The 17,387-nt window shown below is 43.9% G+C and overlaps 1 protein-coding gene across 1 annotated transcript in view; it reads left to right on the top strand.

Annotated features, from left to right (window-relative positions):
• dntt (deoxynucleotidyltransferase, terminal) overlaps nt 1-17,387 on the top strand; it is a gene marked incomplete at its 5' end in the record, with an annotated part of 73,544 nt that overhangs the window by 23,346 nt on the left and 32,811 nt on the right. The window contains 4 exons of the mRNA XM_079169037.1: nt 950-1,021; nt 1,247-1,370; nt 4,409-4,541; nt 13,019-13,121. Of these exons, the coding sequence (XP_079025163.1) occupies nt 950-1,021; nt 1,247-1,370; nt 4,409-4,541; nt 13,019-13,121 (432 nt within the window). The remainder of the gene's footprint in view (nt 1-949; nt 1,022-1,246; nt 1,371-4,408; nt 4,542-13,018; nt 13,122-17,387) is intronic.

Genomic DNA, 17,387 nt, shown 5'->3' with positions numbered 1-17,387 from the left:
TGAAACCAAACAGAGTGAAAACAAAACGCATGACGTGCCTGTGAACATCGGAGTGACACAGAGGCGGCTGAGTCGCTCTGAAGTCAGGGGGGGAGAAATAAAACCACTGACATGAAAGTCTGGGAGCACCGAGGCAGAGTTGGGGAGGAATAGTCAGTATAGGCCTACATGTGTGTGTGTGTGAGAGAGAGAGAAACATTGCTCATGTTAAAAAGTGTGTGTGCCCCAAAGCAGGGAGTGTGTCGAAGCATTATCCCTACGTCTGAGGGGTTAGCCTTCGCCCGAGGGGTTGAAAAGCAGCGGTGGGCGGGTGGTCGCGTCATTGAGCAGCGAAGGCTGCTTTAAACGTGCACTGCACTCACACTGCGATACACGAGTTCACCGGCCCGTTGATACTAGATGTCACCCCCCGTCCGCGCGCAAGCCTAACATTCGCACAGAAGCGTCTTGTAAAACACACATGCTCATTTTCAACGCCAAAAACGACTTTTAACGGTCACCCCGGTGGAAGTCGGCTGACATTAACCAGATAAGCGCCGCCTCGTTTTTATGCGCCCGCGTAAATAGAGGCAGTTAAAAAATGCGACCGGCAAATTAGTCGTGCTCTGCCGAGACAATTAAACGCGGGACAAAGTTGTTTTGCGGAGCAAACAATGGCAGCAAAGGAGGGGAAAGCGTTACCTTGGGCTTTTTTTATGAACGCCATAAAAAACGGTATTAATCCCAGGATTCACAACAACAAAGTCATTATTTCTTTAAACGAAATGGAAATGAGGACATGAGGAGCCCCCCCCCCCTGATTTAAATGGAAACATTTTTACAAATGGGCCATTTGAGGCCATTTGTTAATTGCTGATCGAACGGAAACCGGGGAGAGTATAGCGCGCCGATGCTGACACCGAGAGCGTTTTTTCTTAATGATATTATCTTCCTTTTTATATTTTTGCAGGAGGTCCTTCAATGTGGCCGCTCGTTTGAAGTGGAGAAGCTCCTCTCTGATGAGAGGTATCAAACATTTAAGGTCAGTAGACGGGGGAAAAAAACAACTCCATCCTTAGTTTTCTTCCCTCGTTTTTTTGGTGCTTTGAAATTGCTGCGAACAAGATTTGCATTTGCTATCTCTTAAGGACGCAGAGCTCTTCAAAACTTTTGAATGCTCACCCCCTCACCCCCCCACCCTTGAGAAGAGCCTGTCATTTCAGAAAGCATGTCTTCTTGATTACGTCCTTACCTCGTTTCCTGCCAGCTGTTCACAAGTGTGTTTGGGGTTGGACCCAAGACGGCTGACAAGTGGTACCGCAGAGGGCTTCGCTCATTCAGCGACGTTCTGGCAGACCGCAGCGTTCATCTCAACCGGATGCAGCAAAGTGGTACATCAACATCTCAGCACTTCCACTCTGCCACTCCACAAATTACAGACCGAAAACTACAACTTGAGTTTGCTTCCAAGAGACACGGGGGGCCCGCGTGTCATTTGTGATATTCATTTTTTTTGTGTCCTTTCTTTGGTCCCATAGGAGGCTCCTTATGCGAGGCGCTGGCTGTAAAGTGTTTTTTTCTAAAGCGAGATGAGATGTGACCAGCAGGGAGTTTACAGTGAAAAGACAATGGGGAAAGGCAGCAGGGGTGTTTTTAATAAAAATCAATGAACAGTGACTGCGGAGGGGAACGCTTGCTGTGGAATTCCCATGAGCCCTCATCAATCAGCCGGGCAGAGAGAGAGAGAGAGGGCCATCCAAGCAGAGACCGTGAGAGGTCGTTGACTTACAGTGGGAGGGTTATGATTTGTTTCAAATGTTAGAGGTGTTTGTAAAAGGAAGATTTTGTCTAAAATTTCTGTGGGGAATTGTGTAATATTGAGTTTAATCACAGATTGATTTTTGGATGAAGGCGTTTGGACAGTTTCCAGAGCAGTGGTAAATGAATCCGGTCATGTTTGAAGAACTGCAGCCACGCTATATGAGGCTCTGTGAGGCTCAATGTGAAGGAAACCAAACCGTTATACAGAGAACAAGTTGAGGTCCAAAATTCGCTTTTTGATCTTTTGAATTATTTGGTCTTTTGCAACCTCCAACGGAGGAGTTAAGAAATATGCCTGGTGAGCGGAAAGGTCATCATTTTGAGTCGTGAGAGTTCATGATATCATTTCTAGAGATAGAAAAAAAATGAGCTTGAGGGATGTGAGAAATATGATTTCACTAACAAGGACCACGCACATAACTGTATGAGTTTCGAGAGGTTTATTGCATAACGGAATGATTGTTGGATGAGGAAGCGGAAGAGGTAGAGGGTTGAAGGGATGAAGGGATGTGGGGTAGGGGTAGAGGTAGAGGGATGTAGGGTAGGGGTAGAGGGATGAAGGGATGTAGGGTAGAGGGATGAAGGGATGTGGGGTAGGGGTAGAGGTAGAGGGATGTAGGGTAGGGGTAGGGGTAGAGGGATGAAGGGATGTAGGGTAGGGGTAGAGGTAGAGGGATGTAGGGTAGGGGTAGAGGGATGAAGGGATGTAGGGTAGGGATCAAGGTAGAGGGATGAAAAGATGTAGGTTAGGGATAGAGGTAGAGGGATGAAAAGATGTAGGTTAGGGATAGAGGTAGAGGGATGAAAAGATGTAGGTTAGGGATAGAGGTAGAGGGATGAAGGGACGTGACGGGGGACCGTTGGTGTCCGGCGGCTGGTGGGAACGGAGACTGTTGGATGGGGGGCCGTCTTTTAGGAAGCTCTGGAGGTGCAGAGTCCCCAGTCGTTCCTGTAATCCTGCGAGAGAGAGAGAAAAAGGAAAACAAAAAACGGGGTCGGGGGGGAGGGATGAGAGAACGGATCCGAAGAGGAAGTGAACGGGTTAGTATAGCTTAAATACTTGGCCGGGGGAAATGTGCCGTGTTCTGGGCGTGGTCCCGTTCCTAAACAAAGTTTATAAAACTACATATATTTTGAGCCTCATTAGTAGCATGTCTCTGGGAGTGTAATATTGGTGTGTCGGTTAGTCAACCACTTAAGTCCAGACTGAAATATCTCAACAACTATTGGATGGATTGCCATTTTATACAGACATTCATGGTCTCTAGAGGATTTGGCCTAATGACCTCCCTGTAGTTCATCATTATCAGCGTGTTCATCACCGCTTACCACGGTTACAATCTTAGGTTAGTATGTTGGCTAACATTTGCTAATTAGCTAATTAGCTGATGATGATATCATACTGAAGGTATTTGGTCATGAACCAAAGTGTTAACACTACGCAGTATTTTAACCTGATGACAGCGATAGTTCGCAAGTTTAGAAAGACTGTAAAAGTCTGCATCCATCCAATAGTTGTTGAGAAGGTCCACTCAATGAACCACAAATGTTCACCTCATAGAGGAAAAGTCAGTAGGGATAGTCCTCCGGGAACCATGAATGTCTGAAAAAAGAAATTCTATGGCAATCCATCAAGTAGGTGTTGAGATATTTCAGTCTGGACCAAAGCGGTGGACCGACCGACAGACCGACATTGCCATCCTATGAGCCATGCCACCACTGAAGGAGGTGCAGCACAAGAAGTTATAGTTTAGCGCGTAACTGCGGTGGTTATTGTCTGAGGTGACGGTGATGCAGCAGCACCCAGTCATGTAGATAGCATCAGCTTCAATTGTTGTCGGTGACAGAAATCCCACGGAGCGTTTAACGTACGTGGTTAAATGTCTCAAAAGAAAAGCAGCTTTTCATTTGTCTGCGTCCTCTGCTGCTGCTCAGGATGTTGCTGGATACTTACACTGTAGCACGGCATGAGGCGGTAAATCACAACGTTATATTACACTGCTCGCAGGTTCCCATTCAGTTAGAAACTCCATCCGATGATGTATTAGGCCGACAGACATCTTCATCAAACCGGTCATAATCCATCATTCGGAACGCTGCAGTCTGCGCTTCGTGCCGAGATATGATGCCTGTTTTTGGCGAGGGGAAATGTGTTTGAACCCTGATCCCTCAACTGTATTCTGTAAATCTTAAAAGAGCGGGAACATGAATTGTTTTATTATATTGTATTGCGGTGGAGACAGAACTATCATTAAGGATTTTGGTATTAATTGGCGTTGGAGCTCCGTCTGTTCCAAGGGAAGAAATAGAAAATGTAAGCTTTTCATGTAGCACAGGAAAAAAAAGAGAAAGTACAAAGTGAGATGCATGAAATCAACAAGACACCCATCAATCCATCAATCATAATTTCAGCTCCGTATGTACACTGGCTGTAATCCTCTTGTGTCTGCAGTAGGCGTGCACCACGAAGTCGCCCTCCATCAGCCAGCAGAACGCATCACATTTTACTTTACTTTTAATTCACCCTGACTCGCCACTTCTCCGGAGCAAATGGCTATGATTGATGGCTGGCTCCCAGACTAATAACCACGTGGTCTCGTCCCCACAGGTTTTCTGCATTATGGAGACATATCCCGGGCTGTCAGTAAAGCAGAGGCCCGGTCCCTGAGGAACATTATCGACGGAGCTGCCTGTGCGATCACGCCGTCCGCCGTACTAGCACTGACAGGTGGCTTTCGCAGGTACACGACTCTCTTGCTCTGTTGGTATGGAACAGCACCTTCCTGTCCTGCATTTGTTCTTGTTTTCCGCTGTTGATGGGAATGGATATTAGAAACGTTTCAAGAGGTCCGCTTGAGTCCTCCTCCTTATGACTAACCACTGTCACACAGTCCCAGTGTGTGGTTTAGAAGCATCAGAGCTGCTGGCGCTTCAGTGCATACGGCAGTTGATATGAATCAGTAGATCAATTGAGTTGACGTGATAACACAGCACACGGTCGCCATCTCTTTGCTCGTAAAAAAAACCCCCAAACAACAGACAGTCCCCGACATGGTATTGCATTTACATTAAGATGCTGAAATGCATTACATTGCCAATCTCAGAGTGCACGGTGAGTGCTCTTGCAAAGCTACCTACTGAGTGCAACTATTTGCTCACAGCCTGAGCCTCCGTCCGCCGCCACCTCTTTGTGTTGCTCTTTTTTCGATTTTTTTTATTTGCCTGAGTAAGCGCGGAGCACTCTGCTCCGTGGTGTTGTAAAAATCTAGCCGTAACCAGTGGCGTGTGCGGTTAAATAATTCAAAAGCAGTCTGGCAGTGAGGACAGGCTCTTGCCTCTCAACAGGGGTGACAGAGCTGCCGCAGCTTAGCTGATGGCCTTTAATAGTGCCCGCTACACACATAACGTTTCTCTAAACATCTTGTGAAATTCCCTTCTTTTTCTCTGTTCGCTGTATTATAACATATTCCAGTTTGGCAAAGTTTGGCACAAAATGATGTTACACTGACTAAAGTGAGACAAAGTAACTCCTGCCAAACAGCGACCTCTGTGAATTAGCTTTAGCAAAAGCTAAAATGCTAAGCTATTGTAACAGCAGTGGAAATGAGTCATAAGCTGTGTCTCCTTCCATTCTACATAGTAATTTAATTTTGTACCGACAGCATATGCTGACCTTTATACTATACTGTGTTTGGCAGTTAGTATACAAGAAACAGTAAACTTGACTGTTTTATACTAACCACCAAAAACTTGTGCCAAATGATGTCAAACTGCGACTGCGTATAATGCTGCAATCATTAACTTGGAGATCAAAAGTCGGAACAGGGAATGATGTCACACCCGACTTGACCGTATTCCTTAACAAGAAGTCGGAAACCTTGGAAAGCTAGGTTAGCCATTGTTAGCCATTGTTAGCCATTGTTAGCAATACCAGTTAATAACAACGCATTATGCCTGTATTTTGCGCATACAAACACCTTGGCAACATGTCCACAGATAGAAGGTAGACAGTACTGTATGTATGAATGATTTAATGAGACAAAATTGGACCGAAATGTTAATAAACAGCACATTACTACAGCTTTTTTCTTACTGTTTATGGGTGGATCAGCCATCTTGGATTTTGAATTTGGTGGGGATTGCATGACTTTCCGAGACGTAAATTTGACCTCAGGTGGTGTTACAGTCAAAGTTGGGGTTTAAAAAACACCCAGTCTATGTTTTGGTTTACTGGCCACCAACAGCTAGCTTAGTGTAACTACAGTGAGTGGCTACAGCGCTGCAGTTCCACCTTTACAGTGAAGCTGCCGTCCACACACCCTACAAAATGAAAAGGAGGCTTTTTTGGGGGGGGGATCGTCTATTGGACCAGACTGTAACAGCAAAGTAGCGAACAAGCTCGAGGTTACGGAGCGTTATTGGTAACTCATAATGTAATTGTTAAATTAGAATTTGTTGGGACTCACAGTACTCTTTACTCACCACGTGTTAAGTGATAATGAATTACTGTCCAGCACTGTTTGGGACACAACCATAAAGCCAGCAAACCGACTCAATAATGTGCATTATGCAGCAATATTTACCTTAAGTTTACCTCTAGCTAACTTTATAGCCACCATATGCTACTGGCCATTCAAGACCAAGTAGGTAGGCAGCAGTGAAACCCCCTGGAGCTAATGAAGGTGTGTTTCACTGCTTATGAAAAGTCATTTCTAAGAGGAATATTTGCTTTAACACCTGGGCCGTGGTGTATATTAAATTTGTCTCGGTGGTTATAGGTCCACAGCTTTCTTAAGCAAAGATGGTATCAAACAAAACAAAAAAAAACAATATCCCTAATCTCCAAAATGATAAATGACAACTGGAATGATATCTGATTATATAAATAACTGTTCCTCAAGGGGATGATGTGGTAAAAGAGATGAGAAAGCGATTAGAGCATCATGCATAGTTAACATCAAGAATGAAAGGGAGGAACAGCGCAGGATTTATGGGCCAGGAGTCTGCTGCGAAGCGTAAAGGGGCCTGTAAGGGAGCTTTTATGGCTTCAAACTCAGGGAGATGAGTTTACATCATCTCATACTTGGTGCAGGCTTGGGGAGAATTATGTGAGACCTAATTGGAATCACGCGGAGCTATAATTGAAGAAAGATGACTTGTACATTATCAGTCGGTGAGTAAGTAATTTACCTTTATCTCGCCGAAAAGCAGAATCTCCAGACATGGCTTAAAACACAGCGGGAGGCGCTATAAGGCCTATTACGCCAAAATAGTTCATGTGCTTTCTAAGATGCCAGCAGCACCACTAATAACCCACTAATTCTCTCCTGCATGACATATTTGAAAATGTTCCCTTCTAAAGTCCTGTCAAAGCTCAATTTAATTACCTCTAATTTCCAGCGTGATGCAGAGTCTCTTATTAGCTTCATCTTTCCAGCCGATAGCCCTCGTCAAAAGATGGAGTACACACACACACACACACACACACCATATACCTCTTTAAAGAGATGCACACGGCTCCGGCACATCTTTTATCTCTGGATAACGTACACAAAGAAAATAACTCGGCTCCCGAAAAGTTCCCCGAAATAAGCGCCGCGCTCCAGTAAACTCAAGCTGTCATCCACTTCAGAGGGACACAGCGTGGCGGGGATTTGTTGACGCCGCTGACATTAGCCTTATTGAAAGGACAGCTGTGGAAGGCGGGTGACAAGTCTTAAAGCGGTTGTGTTGGGAGGGGAGGATTAAAAATAGATTAGGCTCGGAAATGCAGCTTCTGCCGCCACTGCGTGTGAAAGGCTCACACGGTGTCAGCGGAATGTGTGTGTTTATTTTGCGTGAAGCCGGCAAGTCCCCGCAGTGGATCTTATTTAACATCAGATTGTCTGGAATACGACTCAAAGTGACACTGATGAGGGGTCCAATGGTGTCTGCTCTCGCATCCTCAAACAGCTGCATTGTTTTCCTCGAACAACAACCGAGATAAATAACCCTTATCAGTTTAGTTCGGAGCCTCAGGATTTTTACAAACAACTCTATTATCAGCTTGGAGGGGGAAAGAGCAAAATGAGCTGTCCGATCGTGAGGTACGCCCCACATTCGCTTTGCACTTTTTCTTATTTTTATGACATGTCTTCCTGCTTATCACCTTGTTTTTCTGTGTTAGCAAGAATGTTTAAAGGGACACTTCACCCCAAAATCAGAGTGCATACTTCTCCCCTCACACATAGTGCTATTTGTCAATCTAGATTGTTTTAGTGCGAGCTGGTCTAGTTTTGGAGATATCGGCCAAGGAGATGTCTGCCTTCTCTCCAATGTGATGGGACTTTATGACACTCGGCTTGTGGTGCTCAAAGGTCATGATCTCTTTCCCGAAATCATGGCCCGGTTACTCAAGATAAGAACTATTTTTCTTCTACCGAACTGCACCCGCCAACTGAATCAGCTCAAAAAGAAAGCGCATCTACTCGTGGACACACGGTTGGTTGGCGGGTGTAGTTTGGTAGAAAGAAAATAGTTCCTCCATGAAACTGCTCACAGCAAGGGTTGTAGATTATTTTGAGGAACCGGGTAATGATTTCTGTAAAGACAAATTACTGTCGAGTTTTTCAAATGCATTTTTTTATTACATCTCTACGGCCGATACCTCCAACACTTGGCAACTCACACCAAAACAATCTAGATAGATAAATAGCACTACAGGTAAGAGGGGATATATGATTTTTTTTTTTTTTGTCTCTTTAAGAAAGCAAGAGCAATACGAGGTGAAACTTGCGTCATTTCCCTGACCAGCCACTTTTTACTGCCGCTCAACTCTCCTCACTGCAAATAAATGCATCCTGTGAAATTTCCAGCAGCAGCAACACTTCGCACATCTCTATTATTTATACACGTCGCCGTGTCGTCCACACAAATTTGTATATAACTATGTATATTTTATGGGCTTTGTGCTGAAGGAATTAATAATTTAGCATTTCCCCTCACGCAATAAAATAGTAGACTGGCTAAATTCAAGTGCTCTGCTCTTTTATTGCACTTAATGTAAAGGAGCACTGGCGGTGTTACTGTGCACAGTGTGCTAACAGCACCATCAAAGCTAATATTTTCAGCCCAACCTCCCCAGCCACGTCTCCCGCTGAGCAGGAGTGGATGCCCTCATGCCATATAAAAACAGTGTTCTGAAGGTGCACCATTAGAGGCAGGGAAGAAGAAAAACACCCGCTCTGCCGGAGAGAACGTGTCTAGTTTTCCGCTGACTGCGGTTTAATCTGCACAGACGTACTAATGCTCCGGTGCGATCAGGAAAGAGCCAAGGAGTGCAATGCCACGGCGTCTTACCCTCAAATAAACCCCAATTCCCATGTTTCCCATGCCTCAATGTAAAAATCAGCTTGTTTATAAGCTATGATTGGAAGTTCTTAATTGTAATATTTTGTTTTGCTATTCACGGCAGTGCACTCGAGTGAGTTTTGCCAGCGCAGCAGAGGCTAGCGGTGAGGTTTCACTTAACAACTTGAGCACCCTGCACAAGCTGGAAGTGAATCTCAGCCTTGCCAATTAAGTGTTGGAGGGTTTCGGAGGAAAGTCGCTCCGTCAGCAGATGGAAATCTGTGATGCAGTCTCAAATAGCTGTGTCCTAGCAGTCAACTCATTAAGGAAGTGTCAACTTTTCACATACAGTAAAGGCCGACATAAATACCACTGAAACACAAGTGAGCACTCCCACGTCTGCTATTATTTGAGAAAAGGAATGGATTACACACGGCCACAGTGCAAATTAAACGACTGTGGATGAGGCAGGATCTGCTGAGTGGACCTGCAAGCCAGCCACTCATCCTGTCAATGCCACGGGGGGGGGTACACACTCTCTGCCACTAACGCTAACCATTAACATTATCATGCCTTGTGGAGCTCTAATGGCTGTTTTCTAATACTTCCTTGCTTCCTGAATTAGCCGCGGTGACCTTTAGAAGCTTTCCCACACGCCATTCGCGGCCTCTTTTAGTGCCCCTTGCTCTCGCTGCCATCACTCATCTGTTAGAGGCGGCAAGGGCAGATCAAACACAGCGCTGAGGCTTCTTTGGAGACACATTGCCGCGCACCAACTTTCCTTCTCATTTCGTAATGGTCAGTTTGAAATGATGCCTTGACCAGTTCACAGCCTGGCAGGGGGAAACTTCCATCATTTGTGGGGCAACTTCATCGCTCACTCACCCTTTCGACTGGCGAAAAAGCTGCAACGTGAGCTTGTTGCCAACTGTTTTTGTAATTGTGATGACTGGAGGGTGACCACAGTCGCAACGCCGGTACGGCATGGACCAATCTGGTGAACTGGCCGGAGCAGGGCGGATGTTTCGCAAGAAGGAGAAATCCATAAACAGCAGGTGGAGTTGGAGTGGGCTTCAGTAATAGCACAACAAATCAGCTCCTCTCTAAAGACCTCCAAAGCACAAATATAGAAGTATAAATATGCTTTCAAGGACAAATGATATCCCATGTATAGGAAACGTTTAAACTCCTGTCAGAAATGGAATAGAAGTAGAGCGGACATTAAAATGTTTTCCGTGGTCATTTGTCAAGTACAAAAGAAAATGACGATAGCTTTTAGTTGTTATGGACAACAAACGTCAGCTTCGGAGACGGGTGGCTGGCTCATTTTCAGTAACCAGTGTAGCACAAAAGCATGGTGGAATTAGCAAGCTAGCTAACTAGCCAGCTGGCTGATTTTGGTACGTAAGGAGATCAAGAAAAGAAAAGTGATTAGCTCGCAGCAAGCTTCCAGCAGGTCTGCACCCAAACTGAAGAAGCTTCAACTCTAACCATGAACTCCTCTTGAGACAGAGATGGGGACTCAAGGTTGCAACTTGGACTCGAGTCACACACACAGTGACTTGAGACTAGTCCTGAAAAGACTTGAGACTCGACCTGGACATTTGTGAAAGAGCTTTAATTTATTTTGATTCTTTTTGCTCGTTAACATTAATGACAATGTCTGACGAGCTGAATGTCATTCCTTCCCTTATTATTATGCGTAATGTTACACATCTGGTGCACATGGCCATACATGACACTTAACATATGGTGCTTGCTTTACCATGATTATAATTTTTGGGTCACTCAACCATCCACATCAAACATTAAACCAAAAAAAAGACCACGTTATTCTGTGGCTGTATGTTCATGTTCCAAGGCAAATACAGTTATTACCTTTAAAGGAAAGCTTTCATTGAGTTGTTTTGTTGTCATATTGCATTGCAATAGCCTGTTTATCATATACCGCACAACTAATCAATGCTGATACTGTATGCAAATAGATAAAGGGGTGATGATAATACAATGGCCTGCATGCTTTGAATTCCTTAGCTAGAGCTATGCATTGTTCTAAGCAGACCGGATGACATGTAGCATATGATGACAGATGACAGAACAATCATTACAATCATAAGAGACTTGACACTTGACTTGGACTTGCAAGAAATTACTTGTGAGCCTTGAGGAGCTTCTATCCTTTGCTCTTAAACAGGAAGCTCTTCCTACAGACAAACCAAGTGCATATACAATGAAATAACATTTCTATGAAAACAACAAAATAATTTCCTTCCTAAGACAGAAATATTAACAAGATTGTTTTCGGTACTTACAAATAATATTCCCTGAAACAATGAACCCCCCTCTGTCATCTACACAAAATAGTACAGTCTGAGTCTGATAAGGCCCAGTGAAAACTCTAATTTCCTTATTGGCATTGTGGACCCATGCAACAAACATTTGGTTGATTGAAGTTGCAAACTGTATCTCCAAAAATGAATTTAAATGGGATACATGAACTGAGTTGTTATTTAATGATGACAACATGCATCGAAATGACCAGAAATGACGTGTTAGTCGGTTAGCATGCTATCACCACATGTGTTTATTTTGCTAACATAACTAGCTACAGAGCTCTGGTAGCCCTGGGCTTCACAACTTAACACAAATAGGACTACACATCTACTGTGCTGGCAGGATGGAATAAATACTAACCAAAAAGAAACTAGAATGTATCTGGCCAGTGTGCAACCTGCTCTTATAGGGCACAGGTTAGCACCTTCAGCATTTACATTGCTTTGTTCTGGTTATAAAGTAAAAAACAACAACAATATGATGTAGCTGTTAGGCTAACTGCTAACACGCTAGCCAGCTGGGAACATATTACCAGTAGTAAGTCTCAATAGCTAGCTTGCTTGCTAACTGACAGTTAGGCTAGTTGCTATTGGGACAATGAGTTCAAGAGTTCTTTTGTGGAGCAGTTTCGACCTCCGGCAGAGGAGGTTGAATTCAGGTTCACTGTACAACAGCACAAACAAGCACATGTTAGCTTAGCTATACAGTTACACCACAGAATGAGAGTGCAACAAGGTAGCACAGATCAACAGAACACCACCTCCAGATCTTATAAGCCCGCAGCCTCCCGACATAACTGTGGCTAAACATACTTATTTGACTTTCGGAATATGATTTTAATAACCAAATGCCCAATGTTTACATTTCCCTCTGCCTCATAAACTCTGATAGTGTTGTCCTCTAAGACGTCACAACATGAATTCAAAAGAGATCAACAAATGTCAACCCTGATCCCATAAACCAGCTTAAATCGATCTGTGAGTGAACGGGCTGCTGAAATAGTTAGACATCAATCATCTCAAGCTGCACCACTCTCCCGAATAACACGAGTGAAAACTATGTCACTGATTCAGTACGTTGATGTCAGACAGAAGCTTTGATGTGCCGTTTGTGTACGATCTTATGCACATGCGGGGGTTCTCTGCTGAGCTTTTCATTGTATCTGTTCCTGCCTGATAATCACTTAATAATCACTTCCACTACGGTCTAGTTGTGCTGACGGAGTAAATGGATTGTGTGAGCACAGCCAGGCTCCATATGGGTCTGTTTTATGACACTGATCCAAGCAGAAGATGATGATTCTCATAAAAGTTAAAGCTCTGACAGCTGAGGCAACAAAAAAAGGAGCTTTTTACACTTAAGACAAATTACTTGTTGGAATAATGTAAAAAAAAAAAAGAAAGAAAAGTCAATCCCATTAGTATGGCCTGTGCTTTTAATAGCTCCGTCTGCCACCTTCCCTCTTCATCAGTTAAGGGCTGTGACTAAAAGATAATTTTTTTCATTATCTCCTGCACACAGTGAATGAGTAACAGCGCTGTGTCTTTATCTCCAGGGGGAAGGAGTTTGGTCATGATGTAGACTTTATCGTGACCACACCTGAGCTGGGGATGGAGGAGACTTTGCTACCCAAAATTATTGATGGACTGAAAAAGAAAGTAAGTATGTCGTTTTCCTTTTTTTTTTTGCAATTAAGGAAAGTAATGAGGTTGATCATCCTTTGTGAATGAAAATAATAAAATCTAATTTGTAGGCACTAGTGGTTTAAATCCAAATCACTGAACTAAAAAAACTGCTGTATAGATAAGGTAAAAAGAAGTACAACCTTATAAAAATGAACGGAGCACTTCATTAGGAGGATCTAGCTGCCAGGGCTAACGCTAGCTTGCTAATACGTGACCCGTTTGAATTGAAGAGTAAAGTAGGTAATATGCAGGACAGTCAGTATGTTCAACAGTGATGTAAAGTGGGAAGATCTTTACATACATTTCACTAAAACACATTACATAATCAGATATAGATTCTACACCACATGAATACCACTAACTCTGACACACATATTGTTCATTGTACATTTACAAAGTTTAATAAACTGCCCCATAACATCTTTTCGTGCACACTGTTATAACAGTATAACACATTGGTTAGAAACCTGAAATAAGGTCTGTGGTTAACACCAGCTTACAAGATTTGAAATATATCAGTAAATACCCCTCTCGTGAACTTTGAAGCTTTTACGTGACTTAAAAAAGGCGGTTGCTAACAAGTGGCTAAATGAGGTTTATAGCCTAGCGTTAGCTTTGTACTTCTGCCGATTGCATTCACGCTTCAAAAATCTGAAATCATGTTAATTTGTGAAGATTATCTTGCTGAACAAAACCTGGCAGTGTCGTAAACATTTGTTTGCACCGGATCTTATTTTCTACAATAATCCAAAATCCAATGGAAAAATGCCGTTGTGTTTTTGTTGAGGGAACCGGTGCGATGCTAACTTAAAGGTTGGCCTACAAAAATACGTTGTTCCTATAGCCGTCTATTCCCCATTGAAATATAATAGTTGTAATACAGATACAGGAGGGATTCAAAGCAAATCCTTCGCATTTGATTGGACCGCTACAAAGTGGGCGGGTTTAGAATGCAGCGTGATGTGGCGCTACAGGAGGACCCGATGTGATCCAAAGGGTTAAAAAAAGAAGAAGCCATTTTACATTTGATTCCCACTTTAAGGACAGATCTCTGTTTCGGTATGTTTCGATAACAAGGCATCGAACGGGGGTTGGTCACTTTTCCATCATTCAGACCCGTCCTCTGAGACCTACAGCAGCCTTTCAATGAAAGTTAGAGAGAAAAGTGGTCCGAGGTTCTGATTTAGTTGCCTTTAATGGAAGGAGATTGGGGAAAGGTGAATGAATCAGGTGAAAGAGAAGTGGTACAATTTAGCAAGTCACTTTAAGAACTTTTAGCTGGGCTTTTCAAGGACCACCGGCCGCTCTCGAGGCCCCTTAATGGAACATGGATCCCTCAGTGAAGAAAGGAGGAGAGAAAAGGAGAGAGTGGATGTGGAGGAGAGACGGACAGATGGCGTCTGATTAAAGCAGAGGGAAAAGCGAGAGCAGTGAGAAAATGTCTGAGCGAGAAGTGGTCGACAATGTTAAAGGCAGCTTATGTTTACTTGCACGTAATGGTTTAATTTTTGGCTGCACTCAAACGATGACAGTTATTTGCTGCTAATATGTGACAAATATCAGCGCGCTCCAGAAGTGTCCGATTAAAGCTCAGCGCATGTAAACACATTTACCTAATTACACCAAACCAAGGTCTTAATCACAATTGTGCAAACAGGAGTCCAGCATGTTCATTTCTAACCCCCACCGCATTTCACCTCGTCCAGCTTTATTGGTCTCTGCAAGATGAGACGAGAACGGAAATTTCGATTTCAGCACCGTTTGCATTTAAACGAAAGGGAAACATCTGAAGATCACAAAAAAGATTTGTGTGCAAGAGGAGGAAAAAGCAGAGACGCTTTAATGTCTGCAAGTTCAGTTATACAAGCATCGATTGGATGTGCAGTTAGGTAACTGGCAAGCATGAATCAGGAGTAAAGAATTCAATCTTTTGATTAAAATAGAACATGTTAGTGGTTGTTTTTCATCCATAATGACCGCGCCGTTTGAGATTCTTGAAGATCAGCAGACTTGAAAGCAGCGATTCTGTTTCTCTCGTGCCCCCTTTGAAGCTGAAGCAGATTCACTCTACCATTCGATAAACATGTTCATCACATCTCATTCAAGGTTCAAGGAAACTATCCAAAGGAGCCAAGTGTCTAAAAGGATAACATAATGGATGTGAAATGCAACGTGATTGGTCGGCCGAGGCGTACAAAAGGCTCTTCTGCTGTATTTCTCTATTGATTGTGTAATGGAAAAAATATATATTAGTATGAGATGTTTAGAAGCATTTTACGGCTTAGAAAAACAGAGTTAGAGACATTTAGCTCTGTCCAAACATGGTTTAGAAACAGATAGTTTTGTGTAAACATGGTTTCGAAACAGGCCAGGTACTGAGTGTTACTGTTTACTTCAGACACAGGAAGGTGAGCAAGGGTTCACACTGGGGGTTCTTCCTATTCTGGGGGTGTTTAGGTTCACGTAAATGTATCTGGCAATGAGATCAAGGGAAAATGGAAGACTAGATAAGCCAGCGTAAGACATCCTTGATTTATCTCAAGGCGGGGACTGTTTTCTGCTTTAGTATATAGTTTGTGAAGATTTGAACTGATGTGGAAGAATGCTTCCAACACACTGCGTGAAGGGCTGTGTTGAGTATTTTCCCCTCTTGCAAGAGAATAAATGGAACAGGACAACTTTGACTGATTTGAAGACTTGTTATTATTTTGATGTGCGAATAACACTCTCTTCTCCCGATTAACATAGAAATATACTACTTGTTTAACTCATCATTACAATTGGTTATCTGAAACTGCATCGACACAAACCAGCGCTGTTTTACATGAAGCATGAACCTTAGCGGAGCGATTTTACTCTATAAAAAAAACCAACAGCAACCTCTCAACCATGGTTACTTCATTGTAAAATCAGCAGTAGCATAATCCTGTCCCATAGTATTATAAACCACTCTGCAGTGTTTGGACATCTAGGAAGCCTTCAGTCTCATTCCTCTGTAACTCTTAACTGGACCTTAATGGATCGTCTTTGATCGTCCCTCGCCGGTACCCTGAAGCAGCACGTGCCCAACCATTGCGGCTCATTAGCGTTCTTGACAGCCGTATAGATTCAAACAGAAGCAGTTCAGTCGTACCGTCACCTGGAAAACACTGAAACGCCTCCCGTTAAGACAGGACTTGGAAAAAGCAACTTGCGCAGAACAAGAACCGTGGATTTTACTCCCCATTATCACAGGATCCCTGCGCGGTTGGGAGCTCATTGTGCACATGGCGTGTTTGATAGTTCTATGTTATTTAGTTTAAAATCTAAAACCAATCTTTCTAAGATAACCACATCAAATAGAGCTGCTAACATGTCTGTATATGTAAAGCCCCTATTGTTGCCACACAAGACAGTTGATCTCTTTCCACTGAACGTGACGAAACAAAATGTTACGGCACAACTGGATCTCCACAGGCCAACGTGAATGAATTATGGGCAACATCCCTGACAAAGAGTGTACAGTACATGATGCTCTGAAAAACCCCCAACTAAAACAAGGGAGAGGATTTGTCAACACAGTTTTCTCCCTCAGATAAACGCCTAGCTGGAACGAGTCATGAGAGGAGACGAGTGTTTGATGAGGAGCAGGACCGCGCTGTCTAGTCTCAGCTTTTTTTTCCCTTCTTTGTTGTTGTTGTCATCAACCGGATTTAAAAATAAATCCTTCCATCCGTCCACACCTCCGCAAATGCCTCCGCTCCTTCCGCGGGCCATCCCTGACGATAATTGCCGCCCACTCGCCGTACGGCCAGTCGCCGGGCCGCTCTCGCCTCTTGCAGCCGCTCGATGTTCACTGTGGGTGAGCGGGAGATGAGGGCGGAGGTGCAGGGGGGACACGGAGGAGGTGGGATGGACGGGGAGGCGGGGCGGGGCAGATGTTTTTTGAAAAGGCTTCAAGATACGACCGCAAGCTTTTTCTTCCCCCGCAGGGCTGGATGGAGTGCAGGGGTGCAGACGGGGGTGGGGGGTGGGGGGGGGGGGCGGGTCTGCGGGGACGAGGACACAAGAGACAATGATTAACTGGCGGTCGCTAAAGGTTGACTCTAAGTCGCGTAACCTTGTCATCTGCAATCAAGCCCCCTGGGGTGGGGCCCACGTGTCTTCACTCAGGCCTAATATCACAGGCAGTCCCTTCACCCCCCCCCCTCTCCCCAGCCTGCAGGGAGTTAAAAATACATCTATCTAGAAACGTCCTTG

This window comes from Pholis gunnellus, assembly GCF_910591455.1.
Source record: "Pholis gunnellus genome assembly, chromosome: 11".
Taxonomy (NCBI): domain Eukaryota; kingdom Metazoa; phylum Chordata; class Actinopteri; order Perciformes; family Pholidae; genus Pholis; species Pholis gunnellus.
The sequence above is the reverse complement of the archived record's forward strand: the minus strand, read 5'-3'. Positions and strand labels throughout refer to the sequence as shown.